Source organism: Scyliorhinus torazame, chromosome 22, assembly GCF_047496885.1.
Source record: "Scyliorhinus torazame isolate Kashiwa2021f chromosome 22, sScyTor2.1, whole genome shotgun sequence".
Lineage (NCBI taxonomy): Eukaryota > Metazoa > Chordata > Chondrichthyes > Carcharhiniformes > Scyliorhinidae > Scyliorhinus > Scyliorhinus torazame.
In genome coordinates this window covers 22,394,547-22,418,627 of record NC_092728.1, presented here as the reverse complement: position 1 = coordinate 22,418,627, position 24,081 = coordinate 22,394,547, and the positions used below count along the sequence as shown (strand labels likewise).

At 53.8% G+C, this 24,081-nt stretch overlaps 1 protein-coding gene across 11 annotated transcripts in view; it reads right to left on the bottom strand.

Annotated features, from left to right (window-relative positions):
• Window positions 1-980: 980 nt before the first annotated feature.
• The window catches only part of cenpk (centromere protein K), a 63,242-nt gene continuing 40,141 nt past the window's right edge, over window positions 981-24,081 (bottom strand). For 10 of the 11 annotated variants that reach the window (XM_072487965.1, XM_072487961.1, XM_072487960.1 and 7 more), the window contains exons 2-12: window positions 23,148-23,203; window positions 20,440-20,466; window positions 15,163-15,300; window positions 13,496-13,555; window positions 12,665-12,737; window positions 8,390-8,436; window positions 7,803-7,885; window positions 6,467-6,568; window positions 5,939-6,071; window positions 2,351-2,413; window positions 981-1,808 (exon numbers count right to left, since the gene is read on the bottom strand). In XM_072487965.1, the coding sequence (XP_072344066.1) occupies window positions 1,650-1,808; window positions 2,351-2,413; window positions 5,939-6,071; window positions 6,467-6,568; window positions 7,803-7,885; window positions 8,390-8,436; window positions 12,665-12,737; window positions 13,496-13,555; window positions 15,163-15,300; window positions 20,440-20,466; window positions 23,148-23,150 (888 nt within the window). In that variant the 5' untranslated portion in view covers window positions 23,151-23,203 and the 3' untranslated portion in view covers window positions 981-1,649. The remainder of the gene's footprint in view (window positions 1,809-2,350; window positions 2,414-5,938; window positions 6,072-6,466; window positions 6,569-7,802; window positions 7,886-8,389; window positions 8,437-12,664; window positions 12,738-13,495; window positions 13,556-15,162; window positions 15,301-20,439; window positions 20,467-23,147; window positions 23,204-24,081) is intronic. The other variant, XM_072487968.1, reaches the window with a different exon arrangement.

The following is a 24,081-nucleotide window of genomic DNA, read 5'->3' as shown; positions in this document are numbered from 1 at the left end:
ATGGTTTCATCATTGGTCACCATCAGACGCCCTAATCCCAGATTACTATTGAATTCAAATTTCACCACCTGCCGTGGTCCCCCCGATCATTATCCAGGGTTTCCGGATTACTAACAAAATGGCAATACTGCTACACCACCGCTCACCCACCCACCGCAGGGGCAATAAAGACTGCCTACTCAGCGAAGCCCACATCCCGTGATTAGTAAGAAATCACGGCACCAAAGGTTGCAGTACAGAAACTGTAAAAAGTTCCGGCTCATCAAACATGATTTTCAACTCTGCATCCAAACCGTGCTGTACCTGTCCTGGGAGTGTTTGATGGGGACAGTGTAGAGGGAGCTTTACTCTGTATCTAACCCCGTGCTGTACCTGTCCTGTGAGTGTTTGATGGGGACAGTATTGAGGGAGCTTTACTCTGTATCTAACCCCGTACTGTACCTGTCCTGGGAGTGTTTGATGGGGACAGTGTAGAGGGAGCTTTACTCTGTATCTAACCCCGTGCTGTACCTATCCTGGGAGTGTTTGATGGGGACGGTGTAGAGGGAGCTTTACTCTGTATCTAACCCCGTGCTGTACCTGTCCTGGGAGTGTTTGATGGGGACAGTGTAGAGGGAGCTTTACTCTGTATCTAACCCCGTGCTGTACCTGTCCTGGGAATGTTTGATGGGGACAGTATTGAGGGAGCTTTACTCTGTATCTAACCCAGTGCTGTACCTGCCCTGGGAGTGTTTGATGGGGACAGTGTAGAGGGAGCTTTACTCTGTATCTAACCCCGTGCTGTACCTGTCCTGGGAGTGTTTGATGGGGACAGTGTAGAGGGAGCTTTACTCTGTATCTAACCCCGTGCTGTACCTGTCCTGGGAGTGTTTGATGGGGACAGTGTTGATGCCACAATTCCAGTTTTGGCTCCTTTTAGCTGAACAGGTAATGAAGGCCAACTTTTAAAAAATAAAATCAACATGCAAAACACTATCAGGTGAATTCACATGAGGGATTTAATGCATCAGTACAACAGACCAAAGTGGAAAGTTTCAATATTGCTGGGTAAATGTGCGCTGTGGTACGAGTCTTTTGACAGCTGAGGGTTCATGAGCCAGATCACCAATTGCAGTAAGGACTCCCATCCGCCTCTGGGGACGCTCGAGTTTGTGAGCAAGGGTCAAAGGTCAGTGAGCAAGGGCCAAAGGTCAGTGAGCAAGGGCCACCTGGGTCGTGGATGTTCGATCAACTCGCCCCGTCTCGTGTGTCGTCTTTGCTGTGCGCTTTGGAGCCCAATCGCTTTCAATCTCACCGTGGGGACGAATTTCAAACCCCACCCTCCGTGCATTGGCAGAGGAGACCTTCGCATCCTTCTCTGCTGCTTCTAGTTGGAGCTGTCCCAAGCCGATCTCAGGCCTCAATATGCTAAAGTGCCCCCCCCCCCCCGCCGCATCAATCAGAACCCACGTACCCAGTCGAGTGTAGGTCTTGCCACCTGAAGCCGCACAGCCGGTGGTGATGGGGGGGGGGGGTTCGTCGAAGTCCGGACTCGCGCGCATAAGGCCAAGGTGGCGGTAGGGGAGGTTGTCTCGACAATGGGCGGTGATAGGGGCAGGGAAGGAGGGCGAGTGCGTCTCCTGGACAGCACCGCTCCTCCCTTCCGCCCGCTACTGGTCGAATTCCTCCAGGCGGACACGGTGGGGGTCGTCGGGGTGTCGCAGGATCACCCCGTAACGCAGGAGGGCCTCGACGAACGGCGGCCAGAAGGTGGCGTCAAGCTCCAAGTAGGGGTCGTGGGGGCTCTTCATTGTCTTGGTCATGAGGTGCTGAGAGAGAGAGAGAGACAGGGACAGGAAGAGAGAGAGAGATGAGCGAATGAGGGACTGGGTGCAGCAAGACATGTAAACACAAACTCACACATACACGCTGGAGGACACGCTCGCCTGGCCACCCTCACTTTACTCTGAAACTCTGCTGACCCCATCATGTCATCTCCTCCAGCCCCGACAACCCTCCCTATCTCTGTAACCTCCTCCAGCCCCTACAACCCTCCCTATCTCTGTAACCTCCCCCAGCCCCTACACCCCTCCCTATCTCTGTAACCTCCTCCAGCCCCTACAACCCTCCCTATCTCTGTAACCACCTCCAGCTCCTCCAACCCTCCCCATCTCTGTAACCGCCTCCAGCCCCTACAACCCTCTCTATCTCTGTAACCTCCTCCAGCCCCTACAGCCCTCCCCATCTCTAGAACCTCTCAGTTGGACGCACACACGTCAGAAGCACTTTCATGCAATGACACACCAACAGGCCCAATCCAAACCCGCATTGTTCCCCCCACCCCCATTGACGGCGAGGACCCCGCCCTCACCTCAAGAATCTCGTGCAAAGTCATGAAGTTGGCTGTGTTTTCATCCGTCCTGGAGGACAACCTCTGAAAGCAGAAAACCGCGTGGCGATTAATGACGAGGGCTTGGCGCCCAGATCCCGGTGGGTCAGTCAGCGGGCATCCCGCCTGGCATCATACGGTCCATCCTTCCCAGAGTGGACAAAGCTACTGCCCCCAATCTGCACTCAAAGAATCACAGAATTGTGACGGCGCAGGAGGCCATGTGGACCATCATGTCTGCCCTCCGAACGAGCAGTGCACCCACTCCTCACTCACTTTACCCTCTTGTCTGTCGACCTGCACATTCCCCCTTTGGGAAGTCTCGACTGAACCTGCTTCCTCCACACTCTCAGGCAGCATATCCCAAATCCTAACCACCAGCTGCACAAAAAGTTCTCTCCCCGTGTTCCTGTCACTCCTTTCTCCAATCGCCTTCAATTTATGTCTCCCTCCCCCCAGGTCCCAGTCCCCCCACCAATGGGAAACAGTTTCTCCCTCTCCACTCTGTCCCAGACTTCCCCATGCCCTCCTCGTGAATTTCAACCTCTCGATCAAATCTCCTGTCGACCTTCTCTTCTCCCGAGAGAACAGTCCCGGTTTCTCCAATCTGTCCACAGAGCTCGAGTCCCCTCATCCCTGGGACCGTTCACACAATCACAGAACCTAGGAGGTCGTTCGGCCCATCGGCTCTGTGCTGGCTGTCTGAGGGAGCAATCCCTCTGCCTTGTCCCCGTAACCTTGCACATTCTCTTTTTTACCGGATGCAAGGCTCCAGATCTGTGCTTAGCTAGTGCCTTACACAAGCTCAACATGACCTCAATGCCCCGATTAATGAAACCCATCACACCATTTGCTTAATTAACAGGGCAGGCCTGTTACTATCACTGGGCTAGCAGTCCAGAGACCCAGGGTAATGGGCAGCACAGTGGATAGCAATGCGGCTTCACCAGCGCCAGGGACCCAGGTTCGATTCCCGGCTGGGTCCCTGTCTGTGCGAAGTCTGCACGTTCTCCCCGTGTGTGCGTGGGTTTCCCCCGGGTGCTCCGGTTTCCTCCCCCAAGTCCCGAAAGACGTGCTGTTAGGTCATTTGGACATTCTGAATTCTCCCTCCGTGTACCCGAACAGGCGCCGGAGTGTGGCGACTAGGGGCTTATCACAGTAACTTCATTGCAGTGTTGTGAGCCTACTTGTGACAATGAAGATTATTATTATTAATGCTCTGGGGTCCTGAGTTCAAATCCCACCACTGCAGATGGTGAAACCTGAATTCAGTGAAAAAATCTGCACTTAGTAGCATAATGATTTATTTTAAATAAATTTAGAGCACCCAATTCATTTTTCCCAATTAAGGGACAATTTAGCATGGCCAATCCACCTACCCAGCACATCTTTGGGTTGTGGGGGCGAAACCCACGCAAACACGGGGAGAATGTACAAACTCCACACGGACAGTGACCCAGAGCCAGGATCGAATCTGGGACCTCGGCGCCGTAAGGCAGCAGGCTAACCCACTGTGCCACCATGCTGCCAATAGTAGCATAATGACGTAGATTGCTGTAAAAACCTGATGCTGCCTGGTTTGGAGGGTAGGTCTTATGAGGAAAGGTTCAGGGAGCTAGGGCTTTTCTCTTTAGAGCGGAGGAGGATGAGGGGCGACTTAATAAGAACAAAGAACAAAGAACAAAGAAAAGTACAGCACAGGAACAGGCCCTTCGGCCCTCCAAGCCCGTGCCGACCATGCCGCCCGACTAAACTACAATCTTCTACACTTCCTGGGTCCGGATCCCTCTATTCCCATCCTATTCATGTATTTGTCAAGATGCCCCTTAAATGTCACTATCGTCCCTGCTTCCACCACCTCCTCCGGCAGCGTGTTCCAGGCACCCACTACCCTCCGTGTAAAAAACTTGCCTCGTAAATCTACTCTAAACCTTGCCCCTCTCACCTTAAACCTATGCCCCCTAGTAATTGACCCCTCTACCCTGGGGAAAAGCCTCTGACTATCCACTCTGTCTCTGTCCCTCATAATTTTGTAGACCTCGATCAGGTCGCCTCTCAACCTCCGTCGTTCCAGTGAGAACAAACCAAGTTTATTCAACCGCTCCTCATAGCTAATGCCCTCCATACCAGGCAACATTCTGGTAAATCTCTTCTGCACCCTCTCTAAAGCCTCCACATCCTTCTGGTAGTGTGGCGACCAGAATTGAACACTATACTCCAAGTGTGGCCTAACTCAGGTTCTACACAGCTGCAACATGACTTGCCAATTCTTATACTCAATGCCCCGGCCAATGAAGGCAAGCATGCCGTATGCCTCCTTGACTACCTTCTCCACCTGTGTTGCCCCTTTCAGTGACCTGTGGACCTGTACTCCTAGATCTCTGACTTTCAATACTCTTGAGGGTTCTACCATTCACTGTATATTCCCTACCTGTATTAGACATTCCAAAATGCATTACCTCACATTTGTCCGGATTAAACTCCATCTGCCATCTCTCCGCCCAAGTCTCCAAACAATCTAAATCCTGCTGTATCCTCTGACAGTCCTCATCGCTATCCGCAATTCCACTAACCTTTGTGTCGTCTGCAAACTTACTAATCAGACCATTTACATTTTCCTCCATTTGCCCTCAAACATCCGCCCCCAATCTAGGTTCTTCAGTTCCCGCCTAATATTGTTATAATTAGCCTTCCCCCAATTTAGCACATTCACCCTAGGACCACTCTTATCCTTGTCCACCAGCACTTTAAAACTTACGGAATTGTGGTCACTGTTCCCGAAATGCTCCCCTACTGAAACTTCTACCACCTGGCCGGGCTCATTCACCAATACCAGGTCCAGTACAGCCCTTTCCCTAGTTGGACTGTCTACATATTGTTTTCCGAAGCCCTCCTGGATGCTCCTTACAAACTCTGCCCCGTCTAAGCCCCTGGCACTAAGTGAGTCCCAGTCAATATTGGGGAAGTTGAAGTCTCCCATTTATAAGACGATGAGGGGGATAGATAGAGTGGACGTTCAGAGACTATTTCCTCGGGTGGATGTAGCTGTTACAAGGTGGCATAACTATAAGATTCAGGGTGGGAGATATAGGAGGGATGTCCAAGGTAGGTTCTTTACTCAGAGAGTGGTTAGGGTGTGGAATGGACTGCCTGCTGTGATAGTGGAGTCGGACACTTTAGGAACTTTCAAGCGGTTATTGGATAGGCGCATGGAGCGCACCAGAATGACTGGGAGTGGGATAGCTTGATCTTGGTTTCAGACAAAGCTCGGCACAACATCGAGGGCCGAAGGGCCTGTTCTGTGCTGGACTGTTCTGTGTTCACTTTTAGGAAGGAAATCTGCCGACCTTACCTGTGGGTGTCGCCAGATCCCACAACATTGGGGTTGACTCTTAAAGGCTCTCTGAAATGGCCCTCGCAAGCCTCAGGGACGGGAAATAATAGCTGGCCCAAACCAGCGACGCCCGCATTTCTTTAGGTGAGGAATGTGGAGTTGAAGCCAGGATGAGCCAGCAACTTCGACGTGCCGAGCGGTCTCCCCTGAACCCGTTTCCCATGGCCTCTGCTTACCGCCGTCTTTCGGCCTGCCGCCTCATCGCTGGGGGGAGGGTAATGCTCGTCCAGGAAATTTCCCAATGCCGACAGGAGTTTCTCCTTCTGCAAAGTCACCTTCTCCATGTTGATTTTCATTTTGTGGATAACACTGAGTAAAGGAGAGCAGGGAGAGCAAACACGAACATTAGCAAGTTGACGCGCAGCAAGGGGACAGACAGCCAACAAGTAGCAGCTTGGATGAATACAGACACGAGAGCTCACAACCCCCCCCACCGGTACACAAATAACCTCGATGCTCCTTATAGCAACTCTGGGATCCTTCAAATCCTCCCGGGATTGCAGACAGGGTGTATCGTCTCATTCCTCCTCTCCGCCACCTCGCCCCGACAGGCCGGCATCGACCACCCACCTCCCTCCCCCGACAGCATAACGCTGACTCCGTCCCTCCCCCGCAGACAGCACGGAAAACTGGAATGGCACAGCCACGGTGCGGCAACGCAGGCCCAACCACCAGTCAGATACCCGCAGCAGGGGACCACTCACCTGTTCTTGGAGAGCGCGAGGAAGTTCTGCTGCTGCTGGTCCTCCAGCTTCTCCAGCAGCGACTTCTCCATCTCCAGCTGTTCCTGCAGCCACTTCTGTTCCCTACAAAAGCCCCGGGGTGTGTGTGGGGGGAAAGAACATAAGGATCAGGACTAAAGGAATAAGCCAACTGCATCCCTGCCCCCCCCCCCATTCAATAAGAACGCCTCTGATCTGATTGGGGTCTCAACCACACTTTCCTGTCTGTCTTACCCCCTCCGCCGTAACTCTCGACCCCCTCATTGATCAGAAATCTTCCCCCACTGTCTGGGACGGGGGAAATTCCACAGACTGATACCCCCCTTAGAGAGTAAATTCCTCCCCATCTCCATCTTCTATGGGAGACCCCCCTTATTCTCAGACTGTGCAACCTGCCCCTCCTCCAATTCTAGATTCCACCCCATGAGGGGGGAGGGAACGTTCTCTCAGCACCCACCCGTCAACCACCAACACCACCCTCCCCCTCAGAATCTGAAAGGTTGCAATAAGATCACCTCTCATTCTTCTAAACTCCAGTGGGTACAGGGCCCCGACCTGCTCAACCCCTTTCTCATCAGACAAACCCCCTTCATCACAGGAATCGGCCCCGTGAACCTTCTCACAAACAGCCACCGACGCGAGTAAATCCCCTCCTGAAGTAAGGGTAAGGAGGCCAAACTGTACGCAGTACTCCAGGTGCGGAAACGCCAATGCTCTGTACAATTAGAGGCAAGACTAGCCAACTTCTATGCTCCATCCCCCTGGTTCCAGTGGGAGGAAGACTACAGAACGGAAAGGGCAGGAGCATGCCGCGGGAGCAAACTAAGCTGGCTGTTCTGTCCCTCGTCCACACGGGTCAGGATACTGGGCAAGAGGGAGACAGCCATCTCCCCCATGTATTGCAGTGACCACGGAGCTCCTGTGGGGAGGGGAGGGCCCAACAGTTCAGCACAGCCTGACCAGCACTCGCTGGCCAGAAGTCCGCATTCCCTCCGAAACCTGATACCCCCCTTAGAGAGTAAATTCCTCCCCATCTCCATCTTCTATGGGAGACCCCCCTTATTCTCAGACTGTGCAACCCGCCCCTCCTCCAGTTCTAGATTCCACCCCATGAGGAGGGGGAGGGAACGTTCTCTCAGCACCCACCCGTCAACCACCAAGTGACTACCTCATGTTTACAGCTGTTCTAAAGCACCAGCCTGACTCAGAGCACAGCTTGCAGGCCAGTCAGGTGGACAACAAGCAGAATGAGGCAACAAGGGAGCAGGAGAGGAGTAAAGGAGAACATAATGAGCATGATTATCTGGTGCACACATACCTCGCTAACTCGTCCTGTAATGATTTCTTCCTTGTTCTAACGCAAGAGAGAATCATCTCCAGCTGTCTGTCGGTGTTCTGTAACTGATGGACGAACAGGAAGCTTCAGGATTCATCTCAGTAACCAGGTATTTTCCCTCCTAACTGTCTCCATCAAACACTCCCAGGACAGGTACAGCACGGGGTTAGATACAGAGTAAACCTCCCTCTACACTGTCCCCATCAAACACTCCCAGGACAGGTACATCACGGGGTTAGATACAGCGTAAAGCTCCCTCAACACTGTCCCCATCAAACCCTCCCAGGACAGGTACAGCATGGGGTTAGATACAGAGTAAAGCTCCCTCTACACTCTCCCCATCAAACCCTCCCAAGACAGGTACAGCATGGGGTTAGATACAGAGTAAAGCTCCCTCAACACTGTCTCCATCAAACACTCCCGGGACAGGTACAGCACGGGGTTAGATACAGAGTAAAGCTCCCTCTACACTGTCCCCATCAAACACTCCCAGGACAGGTACAGCACGGGGTTAGATACAGAGTAAAGCTCCCTCACCACTGTGAAGATTTTTACAAAATTGACCGTACCTCTTGCTTCCCCAAACATGTCAGCACCTCTTGATTGGTGATCAAAGCTACAGGAGTTTGAAACAGAAAAATAAAATGGGATAACTGACAGAAGACCCTAAGAATCAGGAAGCCCTTCATCCCCTCAAATCCTGCTACCCCCTCCCCCATTCAACAAGACCGTGTCTGATCTGATCAGGGCCTCAACCCCACTTTCCTGTATGTCTCACCCCATGCACCCATAACCCTCGACCTAAAATCTGTCTAACTTGGCCTTGAATATAGTCAATGAGCCGCAGCCCCCACTGCTGTCTGAGATTTGGGATTCCACAGTCTGAGAGAAGAACGTCCTCCTCATCTCCGTCTTCAATGAGAGGCCCCCTTATTCTCAAACTGTGCCCTCCCCCCACTATTGTGCCCTGCTTGAGGCTGTTCCCCCATTTAATGAGATCCTGTCTGATCTGTGACCTAACCCCCACCCCAATATACCTTAATATCTTTGGATGACAATAATCTCTCACTCTCACAGATGTAATATTAACTGACCCGGCATTGATTGCTGTTTGTGGGAGAGAGTTCCAGACTCCCAGCATCCTTTTTGTGTCAAGGTTTTCCTAATTCCAATCCTGAAATCTCCGGCTCTCGTTTTTAAGACTCTGTTCCGTCCAGCCTCCCTTTCCCGCCTCTGTCCCAGGCGCCAGCCAACCAGCGAGAAATAGTTTCTCGCTCCCAACCCGATCTGAATATCTTGAAATCATCCAGATTTTGTCAGGCGTGTACAGGAAGGATTCCCGACTCAATATGTAGATAGGCCGACTAGAGGGGAGGCCATATTGGACTTGGTGCTCTGCAACGAACCAGGCCAGGTGTCAGATGACTCGGTGAAAGAGCATTTCGGTGACCACAACTCTTTGACCTTTACCCGTCATGGAGAGGGATAGGAACAGACAGTATGAAATGAAATGAAATGAAAATCGCTTATTGTCACAAGTAGGCTTCAAATGAAGTTACTGTGAAAAGCCCCTAGTCGCCACATTCCGGCGCCTGTTCGGGGAGGCTGTTACGGGAATCGAACCATGCTGGCCTGCCTTGGTCTGCTTTCAAAGCCAGCGATTTAGCCCTGTGCTAAACAGCCCCTATGGGAAGGTATTTAATTGGGGGAGGGGAAATTATACTGCTATTAGATAGGAGCGGAGGAGCATAAAGTGGTAACAATTCTTGGAGAAATGTGCTAGAGTAATGTGGGAATTGTTTAAGGAGCACTCGCTGCGAGTGCTGAATTGTTTTGTCCCACTGAGACAAGGAAGAAATGGTAAGGTGAAGGAGCCTTGGATGACAAGAGAAGTGGAGCTTCTAGTCAAGAGGAAGAAGGAAGCTTACGCAAGGTTGAGGAAGCAAGGATCTGACTCGGCTCTAGAGGGTTACAAGGTAGTCAGGAAGGAACTCAAAAATGGACTGAGGAGAGCTAGAATGGGGCATGAAAAAGCCCTGGTGGGAAGGATTAGGGAAAACCCCAAGGCATTCTACATTTATGTGAGAAATAAGAGGATGATCAGAGTGAGAGTCGGGCCGATCAGGGATAGTGGAGGGAACTTGTGCCTAGAGTCTGAAGAGACGGGGGGAGGCCCTAAATGAATACTTTGCTTCAGTATTCACCAGAGAGATGGACCTTGTTGCCCATGAGAACAGTGTGAACCAGCGTTAATAGACGCAAACAGGTTGATATTAAGAAGGAGGATGTGCTGGAAATGTTGAAAAGCATCTGGATAGACAAGTCCCCTGGGCCTGACAGGATATACCCAAGGTTACTACGGGAACAAAGAACAAAGAAATGTACAGCACAGGAAAAGGCCCTTCGGCCCTCCAAGCCCGTGCCGACTAAACTACAATCTTCTACACTTCCTGGGTCCGTATCCCTCTATTCCCATCCTATTCATGTATTTGTCAAGATGCCCCTTAAATGTCACTATCGTCCCTGCTTCCACCACCTCCTCCGGTAGCGAGTTCCAGGCACCCACTACCCTCTGCGTAAAAAACTTGCCTCGTACATCTACTCTAAACCTTGCCCCTCTCACCTTAAACCTATGCCCCCTAGTAATTGACCCCTCTACCCTGGGGAAAAGCCTCTGACTATCCACTCTGTCTATGCCCCTCATAATTTTGTAGACCTCTATCAGGTCTCCCCTCAACCTCCTTCGTTCCAGTGAGAACAAACCGAGTTTATTCAACCGCTCCTCATAGCTAATGCCCTCCATACCAGGCAACATTCTGGTAAATCTCTTCTGCACCCTCTCTAAAGCCTCCACATCCTTCTGGTAGTGTGGCGACCAGAATTGAACACTATACTCCAAGTGTGGCCTAACTAAAGTTCTATACAGCTGCAACATGACTTGCCAATTCTTATACTCAATGCCCCGGCCAATGAAGGCAAGCATGCCGTATGCCTTCTGGACTACCTTCTCCACCTGTGTTGCCCCTTTCAATGACCTGTGGACCTGTACTCCTAGATCTCTGACTTTCAATACTCTTGAGGGTTCTACCATTCACTGTATATTCCCTACCTGCATTAGACCTTCCAAAATGCATTACCTCACATTTGTCCGGATTAAACTCCATCTGCCATCTCTCCGCCCAAGTTCTCCAAACAATCTAAATCCTGCTGTATCCTCTGACAGTCCTCATCGCTATCCGCAATTCCACTAACCTTTGTGTCGTCTGCAAACTTACTAATCAGACCTGGGAATTACAGACCCATCAATCATACATCTGTGGTGAGCAAAATATTGGAAAGGATTCTGAGAGATAGGATTTATGATTATTTTATGATTATTTAGAAAAACATAGTTTGATTAAAGATAGTCAGCATGGCTTTCTGAGGGGCAGGTCATGCCTCACAAGCCTCAGTGAATTCTTTGAGGATGTGACGAGTCACATTGATGAAGGTCGGGCAATGGATGTGGTGTATATGGATTTCAGTAAGGCATTTGATAAGGTTCCCCATGGTAGGCTCATTCAGAAAGTTAGGGGGCATGGGATACAGGGAAATTTGGCTGTCTGAATCCAGAATTGGCTGGCCGAAAGAAGACAGTGAGTGGTAGTGGATGCAAAGTATTCCGCCTGGAGGTCGGTAACCAGTGGTGTCCCGCAAGGATCTGTTCTGGGACCTCTGCTCTTTGTGGTTTTTATAAATTACTTGGATCAGGAAGTGTGGGTTAGTAAGTTGCCGATGACACGAAGGTTGGTGGAGTTGTAGATAGTGTTGAGGGTTGTTGCAGGTTACAACAGGACATTGACAGGATGCAGAGCTGGGCTGAGAAGTGGTAGATGGAGTTCAACCTTGATAAATGTGAAGTGATTCATTTTGGAAGGTCGAATTTGAATGCTGAATATCGGGTTAAAGGCAGGATTCTTGGAAGTGTGGAGGAACAGAGGGATCTTGGGGTCCACGTACATAGATCCCTCAAAGTAGCCACCCAAGTTGATAGGGTTGTTAAGAAGGCGTATGTTGTGTTGGCTTTCATTAACGGGGGATTGAGTTTAAGAGCCACGAGGTTTTGCTGCAGCTTTATAAAACCCTGGTTAGGCCACACTTGGAATAGTGTCCCCAGTTCTGGTCGCCTCATTATCGGAAGGATGTGGATGCTTCGGAGAGGGTACAGAGGAGATTTACCAGGATGCTGCCTGGACTGGAGGGCATGTCTTATGAAGAAAGGTTGAGGGAGCTAGGGCTTTTCTCACTGGAGCGAAGAAGGCAGAGAGGTGACTTGATAGAGGTGTACAAGGTGATGAGAGGCATGGATAGAGTGGATAGCCAGAGACTTTTCCCCAGGGTGAAAACGGCTGTCACGAGGGGACATAATTTTAAGGTGATTGGAGGAAGGTATAGGGGAGATGTCAGAGGTAGGTTCTTTACACAGAGTGGTGGGTGTGGGGAATGCACTGCCAGCAGAGGTGGTGGAGTCAGAGTCATTAGACATTTAAGCGACTCTTAGACAGGCATATGGACAGCAGTAAATTGAAGGGATGTAGGTTAGATTGATCTTAGATTAGGGTAAATGGTTGGCACAACATCGTGGGCTGAAGGGCCTGTACTGTTCTATGTTCTATCCCCCGCCGCTGAACGTTCAAAAATCCTGGGAGTGTTTAATCTCCTCCTTGTCATTTAATCCTCTGAGTTCAGGGAACATTCCAGTGAAGCTGCACTGAGCCCCTCTCTCCGAGGTCCATGTTTCTCTTCCCGAGGTGTGGGGTCCAGGGTTGATCTCAGTTTTGGTTACAGTCTCGTTTTCAACTTACGTTTTGAGGTTCGGTTCTTTTGGATATTCAGCTCTGCCAAGAGGGCTCTTTCTCGAGCCAACAATACAGCCAGCTGTTAAGTGTATAAAAAACAAACATCTGTCAGAAAACGTTCCGAGAACGAGTAACTGCCCTCGGTGAAACAGCGCAGAAAATCACACCTCCCTCGGCACAACAGACAAAAACTTCAACAGTGCAGTGCTCCCTCAGCACTGACCCTCCGACAGTGCAGTGCTCCCTCAGCACTGACCCTCCGACAGTGCGGCGCTCCCTCAGCACTGACCCTCCGACAGTGCGGCACTCCCTCAGCACTGACCCTCCGAAAGTGCAGCTCTCCCTCAGCACTGACCCTCTGACATCACGGCCCTCCCTCAGTACTGACCCTCCGACAGTGCGGCGCTCCCTCAGCACTGACCTTCCGACAGTGCGGCGCGCCCTCAGCACTGACCCTCCGACAGTGCGGCGCTCCATCAGCACTGACCCTCCGAAAGTGCAGCCCTCCCTCAGCACTGACCCTCCGACAGTGTGGCGTTCCCTCAGCATTGACCCTCCGACAGTGCAGCGCCCTCTCAATACTGACCCTCCGACAGTGCGGCGCTCCCTCAGCACTGACCCTCCGACAGTGTGGCGCTCCCTCAGCACTGACCCTCTGACATCACGGCGCTCCCTCAGCACTGACCCTCCGACAGTGCAGCTCTCCCTCAGCACTGATCCTCTGACATCACGGCGCTCCCTCAGCACTTGCCACGTGGTCAGGGGTAATGGAGCCAGTGGGCACACAAGCCCAAGCTGCAGAAAGTATTCAAAGTCAGGGAATTGCAAGAGACTCACCGGATTTTCCGAATCTTGGACAACTTCCCTCACGTCAGCAAGGGTCAGCTTGTTCTGAAACTGAACAGAGAGGGGGATGGGGGAAGAGAGAGAGAGAGATGTGAGCATGGGCTAAAATCGGCATGTATATTGCCAGCGTCTGGCCATCAGCTGCAGTCCACTGTAAAAACATCCACACCCGCCTACAACATCTTCTGATCCCGGTCTTTTGACATGAATTGGGACAGTATTGTGAAGCAAGTTCCTCTAGAGAAGCTCTGATGGTGCGGGAATGGGGGGGCGGGGGGCACGAATACAGGATCCGCCCTGCAGCTTACGTAAGACAAGTGATTACGTTACGGAACCACCTCCATGATAGCCTTGTGAGAAATGGGGGCGGGGGGGGTGGGTTTAGAACCTTTATTTTCTTTCATGGGGTGTAGGTATCACTGGTCGGGGCCAAACATTTGTTTGGGATAGGGGGGGGGGTGCACATGGTTGCCGCTGTGGGTCGGTGGGTGGAGAAAATCGTAATTGGATCAACATGGCGTTTAATTAATTGATTAGAGTTTTTGAGGGAGTAACAAGCAAGGCGGATGAAGGGGAAACCAGGAGATAAGGTGTACTTGGAATCCCTGAACGTGTTTGGTTAAGGTGGCACATCACAGGTTACCACACAAGATAGCATATATCGTGCACCAGGTAACATGTTAGCCCGGATGTACACGGTGTATCAGGTAACATGTTAGCATGGATGTACATGGTGTACCGGGTAACATGTTAGCATGGTTATACACGGCGTACCAGTAACATGTTAGCATGGTTATACACGGTGTACCAGTAACATGCTAGCATGGTTATACACGGCGTACCAGGTAATATGTTAGCACAGATGTACACAATGTACCAGGTAACATGTTAGCTCGGATATACACGATGCACCGGGTAACATGTTAGCACAGATATACACGGGGTATCGGGTAACATGTTAGCATGGATATACACGATGTACCGGGTAACATGTTAGCACAGATATTCACGGGGTACCGGGTAACATGTTAGCATGGATGTACACAACGTACCGGGTAACATGTTAGCACGGATATACACGGTGTACCGGGTAACATGTTAGCATGGATGTACACAATGTACCGGGTAACATGTTAGCACAGATATACACGGTGTACCGGGTATCATGTTAGCATGGATGTACACAATGTACCGGGTAACATGTTAGCATGGTTTTACACGGTGGCAGATGTTGGATCGGGGCAGATGTTGGATCTAGCTAGGGGGTTCTTTCAGAGGGTACGTGCAGACCCGATGGACCGAATGGTCTCCTTCTGCACTGTGGGGATTCTATGGATCTTGTAGACGGTGCACACGGCTACCGCTGTGTGTCGGTGGGTGGAGGGTGTGGGTGTCGAAGGTGGGGGTTAGCGAGTCGATCGAGCGGGGGGGGGGGGCTGCTTTGTCCTGGATGGTGTTGAGCTTCTCGAGGGTTGTTGGAGCCGCGAGTGGTAGAGTCCATCACACTCCTGACTTGTGCCTTGTAGATAGTGAACAGGCTTTGGGGGGGGGGAGTCAGGAGGTGAGTTACTCGCCGCAGAATTGAGGGGATGGAAAAGACAACAGGACACCCAATGTTGGAGATGCGTGCAGGGTGGGTTAAACTGCTGGTGCCTCACCTCTCCCAGCTCTCTCCAGGCCTCATTGCACTCCTCCAGTAGCTCTTCCTCGGCAGAGTCCGACAGTTGGGTGGAGTTGGCGAGCGGCGGGGGGAGGCTGCTCTGGTAAAGCGCCGAGTACTTGGCCAGCTTCTCAGCCTGTTGGAATCACAGGAGTTAAAAAGGCGAGGTTTACCGCGTCGGCTTGTGGCACAATGCAGCGGGTCGGCACCACGGAGCTAACTGATGCACTTAAGGGAGGGACATTCAGCCCCTTGAACGCCCCCCAATGCTCCCTTCCCTCGAGTTACCCCTGTACAGTGCGCCCCAAGTCATTACCACTTGCTGGGTAAAATAAATTCTCCCACTCATCCTCCCGCCTTGCCAGAAACTGAAAGCTTGTAACTGAGCTCCCAGCTCCCCCCACCAGCTGCCAATGGGAACAGTTTTCCTTGTCTACCTGTCTTAATCTCGTCCACCCTCTTTTTAAGCCGACCCTCAATCTCCCTTTGCTCGGAGGAGAAATGGCCCTGGCTTCTCCCCAAGCGAAACACTCCCCCCTCACCTCCCGGAACAGTTCTGGTAAATCTCCCTCCACACCCTCTCAAGGACCTTCACAAAAGGACACGATACTCTACGCAACCAGTGAGCAGGACAAAATGGAGGAGCAGAGAGAAATACGAGAGTACAAAATAGGAGCAGGGCTAGACCAGATGGCCTGTCAAGTGTGCCCCCCCCCCATTCAACAAGGGAGTGTGCCCCCCCTGGCCGATTTCCAGCTCCATTATCACCCCCTCGATTCCGTGATACCAATCTGTCAAATCCCAGCTTAAATATCTTTAGCGATGGGAGAATCCATAACCATCCAGGAGAGTGAGTTCTAGAGAGTCACAACCCTTTTGAGTGAAGAGGTTTCTCCTCATCTCAGATCCTACCTTAACCTGAGACTGTGCCCCCCAAGTCCATCACGTTTTAGATTCCCCAACCAGGGGAAATTGGATTTGTTTGTCACGTGTACAGAGGTAGTGTGAAAAGTATTTTTCTGCGAGCAGCTCAACAGATCATTAAGTACATGAGAAGAAAAGGGAATAAAAGAAAATACATAATAGGGCAACACAACATATACAATGTAACTACATAAGCACTGGCATCGGATGAAGCATACAGGGTGTAGTGTTAATGAAGTCAGTCCATAAGAGGGTCATTTAGGAGTCTGGTAACAGTGGGGAAGAAGCTGTTTTTGAGTCTGTTCGTGCGTGTTCTCAGACTTCTGTATCTCCTGCCCGATGGAAGAAGTTGGAAGAGTGAGTAAGCCGGGTGGGAGGGATCTTTGCTTATACTGCCCGCTTTCCCCAGGCAGCGGGAGGTGAAGATGGAGTCAATGGATGGGAGGCAGGTTTGTGTGATGGTCTGGGCGGTGTTCACGACTCTCTGAAGTTTCTTGTGGTCCTGGGCCGAGCAGTTGCCATACCAGGCTGTGACGCAGCCCGATAGGATGCTTTCTATGGTGCATCTGTAAAAGTTGGTAAGAGTCAATGTGGACATGCCGAATTTCCTTAGTTTCCTGAGGAAGTATAGGCGCTGTTGTGCTTTCTTGGTAGTAGCGTCGACGTGGGTGGACCAGGACAGATTTTTGGAGATGTGCACCCCTAGGAATTTGAAACTGCTAACCATCTCCACCTCGGCCCCGTTGATGCTGACAGGGGTGTGTACAGTACTTTGCTTCCTGAAGTCAATTACCAGCTCTTTAGTTTTGCTGGCATTGAGGGAGAGATTGTTGTCGCTACACCACTCCACTAGGTTCTCTGTCTCCCTCCTGTATTCGGACTCATCGTTATTCGAGATCCGGCCCACTATGGTCATATCGTCAGCAAACTTGAGTAGGAACCAAGTTTTGCTACGCAGTCATGTGTGTACAGGGAGTAGAGTAGGGGGCTAAGTACGCAGCCTTGCGGGGCGCCGGTGTTGAGGACTATTGTGGAGGAGGTGTTGTTGTTCATTCTTACGGATTGTGGTCTGTTGATCAGAAAATCGAGGATCCAGTTGCAGGGTGGGGAGCCAAGTCCTAGGTTTTGGAGCTTTGATATGAGCTTGGCTGGGATTATGGTGTTGAAGGCGGAGCTGTAGTCAATAAATAGAGTCCTTAGACGCTAAGATTCTGGCCAAAGTAATGGCAATGAGGATAGAGGATTGTGTCCCGAGGGAGGTCCATGAGGACCAAACTGGGTTTGTGAAGGGGAGACAGCTGAATACGAATATACGGAGGCTGCTAGGGGTAATGATGATGCCCCCACCAGAGGGGGAAGCGGAGATAGTGGTGGCGATGGATGCCGAGAAAGCATTTGATAGAGTGGAGTGGGATTATTTGTGGGAGGTGCTGAGGAGATTTGGTTTTGGAGATGAGTATGTTGGATGGGTGCAGCTGTTGGAGAGGCCCCAGTGGCGAGTGTGGTCACGAATGGACGGGGATCTGCATACTTTCGGCTCCATAGAGGGACAAGGCAGGGATGCCCTCTGTCCCCATTACTGTTTGCACTGGCGATTGAGCCCCTGGCAATAGCAATAGCATTGAGGGGTTCCAAGAAGTGGAGGGGAGTACTTAGAGGAGGAGAAGAACACCGGGTATCTCTGTATGCGGATGATTTGTTGTTATATGTAGCGGACCCGGCGGAGGGGATGCCAGAGATAATGCGGACACTTCGGGAGTTTGGAGAATTCTCAGGATATAAACTGAACATGGGGAAAAGTGAGTTGTTTGTGGTGCATCCAGGGGAGCAGAGCAGAGAAATAGAGGACTTTCCGCTGAGGAAGGTAACAAGGGACTTTCGTTACTTGGGGATCCAGATAGCCAAGAATTGGGGTACATTGCGTAGGTTAAATTTAACGCGATTGGTGGAACAAATGGAGGAGGTCTTTAAGAGATGGGACATGGTATCCCTGTCACTGGCAGGGAGGGTGCAGGCGGTTAAAATGGTAGTCCTCCCGAGATTCCTCTTTGTGTTTCAATGCCTCCCAGTGGTGATCACGAAGGCTTTTTTCAAAAGGATCGAAAAGAGTATCATGAGTTTTGTGTGGGCCGGGAAGACCCCGAGAGTGAGGAAGGGATTCTTACAGCGTAGTAGGGATAGCGGGGGGCTGGCACTACCGAGCCTAAGTGAGTACTACTGGGCCGCCAATATCTCAATGGTGAGTAAGTGGATGGGAGAAGAGGAGGGAGCGGCGTGGAAGAGATTGGAGAGGGCGTCCTGTAGGGGGACTAGCCTACAAGCTATGGTGACGGCCCCATTGCCGTTCTCACTGAAGAAATACACCACAAGCCCGGTGGTGGTGGCGACTTTGAAAATTTGGGGACAGTGGAGACGACATAGGGGAAAGACGGGAGCCTTGGTGGGGTCCCCGATAAGAAATAACCATAGGTTTGCCCCAGGGAGAATGGATGGGGGATTTGGAATATGGCAAAGAGGAGGAGTAACGCAACTGAAAGATCTGTTTGTGGATGGGAAGTTCGCAAGTCTGGGAGCGCTGACCGAGAAATATGGGTTGCCCCAAGGGAATGCATTCCGGTATATGCAACTGAGGGCTTTTGCAAGGCAGCAGGTGAGGGAATTCCCGCAGCTCCCGGCGCATGAGGTGCAGGACAGAGTAATCTCAAAGACATGGGTGGGGGACGGTAAGGTGTCAGATATATATAGGGAAATGAGGGACGAGGGGGAGATTATGGTAGATGAGCTGAAAGGGAAATGGGAAGAAGAGCTGGGGGAGGAGATTGAGGAGGGGCTGTGGGCGGATGCCCTAAGTAGGGTAAACTCATCGTCCTCGTGTGCCAGGCTAAGCCTGATTCAATTTAAGGTGTTACACAGGGCGCATATGACTGGAGCACGGCTCAGTAAATTTTTTGGGGTAGAGGATAGGTGTGCGAGATGCTCGAGAAGCCCAGCGAATCACACCCACATGTTCTGGTCATGTCCGGCACTACAGGGGTTCTGGGTGGGTGACAAAGGTGCTTTCGAAAGTAGTGGGGGTCCAGGTCGAACCAAGCTGGGGGTTGGCTATATTTGGGGTTGCACAAGAGCCGGGAGTGCAGGAGGCGAAAGAGTCCGATGTTTTGGCCTTTGCGTCCCTAGTAGCCCGGCGCAGGATACTGTTGATGTGGAAGGAAGCCAAGCCCCCGGGGGTGGAGACCTGGATAAATGACATGGCAGGGTTTATAAAGCTGGAACAGATTAAGTTCGTCCTAAGGGGATCGGCTCAAGGGTTCACCAGGCGGTGGCAACCGTTCGTCGAATACCTCACAGAAAGATAGAGGGAATGGAAAAGAAGAAGGCAGCAGCAGCCGGGGGGGGGGGGGGGGAGGGGGGGGGAGGAGGAACCAGAAGGAGTCTCAGGGTTATTAATATATATGTATAATATGTATAGGTCGCAGCTATAAATTGTATATTGGACTGTTAAATCATATTTTGGGAGAGTGTTTATCTGAGACAAGGCAGTTGCCATTTAGCTTTAGTTTTCGTTTTTGTTATATATTATTTATTCTTTGTTTATAAAACAGGTCATTGTTATTTATACTGTTATATTATTGTGTAAAGGATACACAATGTACTGTGATGGTTGACCAAAAATTTTCAATAAAATATTTTTTAAAAAATAAAAAATAGTCTAATGTAGGAGTCCTTGTTTTCGAGATGCTCTAGGGATGAGTGTAGGGCCAGGGAAATGGTGTCTGATGTGGACCAGTTGCAGCGGTATGCGAATTGCAGTGGATCAAGGCGTTCTGGGAGTATGGAGGTGATGCGCTTCATGATCAATCTCTCGAAGCACTTCATTACGACTGAAGTCAGGGCCACTGGTCGGTAGTCATTGAGGCACGTTGCCTGAATGAAGAAATGAAGACTCGCGTTGAGTGTACGCCTGGTGCAAACTCGGCATTCCCCAAGTCTCTTTGGCAGTGGTCGAGCGTGTAGTCACCAACACGATGTTGGGAGTATGGCGGTCAATTAATACACAGCGGGATCCCAGGTGGGAAAGGCAATCAGATGCTCGGACGAGGAGTTGAATTTTGGACTGCTTATGGAGCCGTGAAACTATCCGGGGGTGGGGGGGGGGGGCGTCCTGAGGCAACAGTCACTGTGGAAACTCGAGTTCCGGAATCTCTGCGGCAAATGATTGTTGTCCGTCGGCAGAGATCTGTGGGCAGCGATTCAACCCGTCCAAGCACCGTCCGCGCCCGGGGAGCCTGGAGGAAGGGTCTGCGGGGACAATTCTGAAGCGGGAAACCGCGAGTGGTCGAGACACACCCACCTCTTTCGTAATCTCGTCTTGCAGATCCTGCCAAATAAAAAAAAACAGGTTCAATCGGCTGAGCCCCCTGTAATGCAGAACAAGGCAGCAGCGTGGGGTCAATTCCCGTACTGGCCTCTCCGAACAGGCACCAGAATGTGGCAACTAGGGGCTTTGCACAGGAACTTCATTGAAGCCTATTTGTGACAATAAGCGATTATTATTATTTTCAGATTAAATGACCAAATGCTCGCCTCAAAATGGGAAAACTCCCGCAATCGAGTGGACAACAATTCCACCCAAACTGCCGCAGGACCAGGCGACTGCCTCACTGTCAGAGACACGTGGGGTGGGGCTAGGCAAGACATCGAACGCAAAGGAATCCCTGCACGTCCCCCATTCAAACACTTGCATATGCAGAGCCGAGAGCTCTTCCACAGAAGTCATGGAGGTGGGGGGGTACCGTGGTGGGGTGGGGGAGGGAGGGACCCTGGGTGGGGGAGGGGGGGAGGGACCCTGGGTGGGGGAGGGACCCTGGGTGGGGGAGGGGGGGAGGGACCCTGGGTGGGGGAGGGGGGGAGGGACCCTGGGTGGGGGAGGGGGGGAGGGACCCTGGGTGGGGGAGGGGGGGAGGGACCCTGGGTGGGGGAGGGGGGGAGGGACCCTGGGTGGGGAGGGGGGGGAGGGACCCTGGGTGGGGGAGGGGGGGGGGAGGGACCCTGGGTGGGGGAGGGGGGAGGGACCCTGGGTGGGGGAGGGACCCTGGGTGGGGGAGGGGACCCTGGGTGGGGGAGGGACCCTGGGTGGGGGAGGGGGGGGAGGGACCCTGGGTGGGGGAGGGGGGGAGGGACCCTGGGTGGGGGAGGGGGGGGAGGGACCCTGGGTGGGGGAGGGGGGGAGGGACCCTGGGTGGGGGAGGGGGGGGAGGGACCCTGGGTGGGGGAGGGGGGGGAGGGACCCTGGGTGGGGGAGGGGGGGAGGGGACCCTGGGTGGGGGAGGGGGGGAGGGACCCTGGGTGGGGGAGGGGGGAGGGACCCTGGGTGGGGGAGGGGGGAGGGACCCTGGGTGGGGGAGGGGGAGGGACCCTGGTTGGGGGGGGGGGAGGGACCCTGGGTGGGGAAGGAACCCTGGGTGGGGGAGGGGGAGGGACCCTGGTTGGGGGAGGGGGGGAGAGAGGGACCCTGGGTGGGGAGGGACCCTGGGTGGGGGGCGGGGGGGAGGAGAGGGACCCTGGGTGGGGGGGGGGGGGAGCCTGGGTGGGGGGGGGGGGGACCCTGGGTGGGGGGCGGGGGGGGAGGAGAGGGACCCTGGGTGGGGGGGGGGGAGCCTGGGTGGGGGGGGGGGGGAGCCTGGGTGGGGGGGGGGGGGAGCCTGGGGGGGGGGGGGGGTGGAGGGAGCCTGGGTGGGGGGGGGGGGGGAGGGAGCCTGGGTAGGGGGGGGGGGGGGGGAGGGAGCCTGGGTAGGGGGGGGGGGGAGAGGGAGCCTGGGTGGGGGGGGGGGGGGAGAGGGAGCCTGGGTGGGGGGGGGGGGGGAGAGGGAGCCTGGGTGGGGGAGGAGGGACCCTGGTTGGGGGAAGAGGGACCCTGGTTGGGGGAGGAGGGACCCTGGTTGGGGGAGGAGGGACCCCGGTTGGGGGAGGAGGGACCCCGGTTGGGGGAGGAGGGACCCCGGTTGGGGGAGGAGGGACCCCGGTTGGGGGAGGAGGGACCCCGGTTGGGGGAGGAGGGACCCCGGTTGGGGGAGGAGGGACCCCGGTTGGGGGAGGAGGGACCCCGGTTGGGGGAGGAGGGGACCCCGGTTGGGGGAGGAGGGACCCCGGGGTGGGGGAGGAGGGACAATGGGTGGGGGAGGAGGGACAATGGGTGGGGGAGGAGGGGACAATGGGTGGGGGAGGAGGGACAATGGGTGGGGGAGGAGGGACAATGGGTGGGGGAGGAGGGACAATGGGTGGGGGAGGAGGGACAATGGGTGGGGGAGGAGGGACAATGGGTGGGGGAGGAGGGACAATGGGTGGGGGAGGAGGGACAATGGGTGGGGGAGGAGGGACAATGGGTGGGGGAGGAGGGACAATGGGTGGGGGAGGAGGGACAATGGGTGGGGGAGGAGGGACAATGGGTGGGGGGGGAGGAGGGACAATGGGTGGGGGGGGAGGAGGGACAATGGGTGGGGGGGGAGGAGGGACAATGGGTGGGGGGAGGAGGGACAATGGGTGGGGGAGGAGGGACAATGGGTGGGGGAGGAGGGACAATGGGTGGGGGGAGGAGGGACAATGGGTGGGGGAGGAGGGACAATGGGTGGGGGGAGGAGGGACAATGGGTGGGGGAGGAGGGACAGTGGGTGGGGGAGGAGGGACAATGGGTGGGGGAGGAGGGACAATGGGTGGGGGAGGAGGGACAATGGGTGGGGGAGGAGGGACAATGGGTGGGGGAGGAGGGGACAATGGGTGGGGGAGGAGGGACAATGGGTGGGGGAGGAGGGACAATGGGTGGGGGAGGAGGGACAATGGGTGGGGGAGGGAGGGGACAATGGGTGGGGGAGGAGGGACAATGGGTGGGGGGAGGAGGGGACAATGGGTGGGGGAGGAGGGACAATGGGTGGGGGAGGAGGGACAATGGGTGGGGAGTCTTGGGGAGAGGTCACATAGGATGGGTTGGGAGGCACAGAGGATGGATGCTAACCGGGTGAGGGAGACCCACTCCCCTCGGTGGCAGATTTCTCAGATACCCACCATGGTGAGCTCCGGAGCAAGACGGAATCCCAGCTCCCAACCTTCGAAACGGTCACCTCACCAGGGAAAGAGAACAAAGTTAGAATTACTTCTCCACAGTTTTAACACCAAATGAGATCCCCACCCCCCAATGTGAGGAGTCACAAACATAGCTGCTCTCGCGCGAAGGTGGCCACTGAACCCCGCCCCCTACCATCCCAGACCCCGCCCCCCCACCATCCCAGACCCCGCCCCCCACCATCCCAGACCCTGCCCCCCCACCATCCCAGACCCCGCCCCCCCACCATCCCATACCCCGCCCCCCCACCATCCCATACCCCGCCCCCCCACCATCCCAGACCCCGCCCCCCCACATTCCCAGACCCCACCTCACTCACACCACCCCCCCTCCTCATTCACTCCTCCACCCCTCCTCACTCACGCCACCCCACCTCATTCACTCCTCCCCCTCCTCACTCACGCCACACCCCTCCTCATTTCACTCCTCCCCCCTCCTCACTCACTCCTCCCCCCTCGCTCACTCACTCCTTCCCCCTCGCTCACTCACTCCTTCCCCCTCGCTCACTCACTCCCTTCCCCCTCGCTCACTCACTCCTTCCCCCTCGCTCACTCACTCCTTCCCCCTCGCTCACTCACTCCTTCCCCCTCGCTCACTCACTCCTTCCCCCTCGCTCACTCACTCCTTCCCCCCTCGCTCACTCACTCCTTCCCCCTCGCTCACTCACTCCTTCCCCCTCGCTCACTCACTCCTTCCCCCTCGCTCACTCACTCCTTCCCCCTCGCTCACTCACTCCTTCCCCCTCGCTCACTCACTCCTTCCCCCTCGCTCACTCACTCCTTCCCCCTCGCTCACGTCACTCCTTCCCCCCTCCTCACTCTCTTCCTTCCCCTCCTCGATCACTCCTTCCCCCTCGCTCACGTCACTCACTCCTTC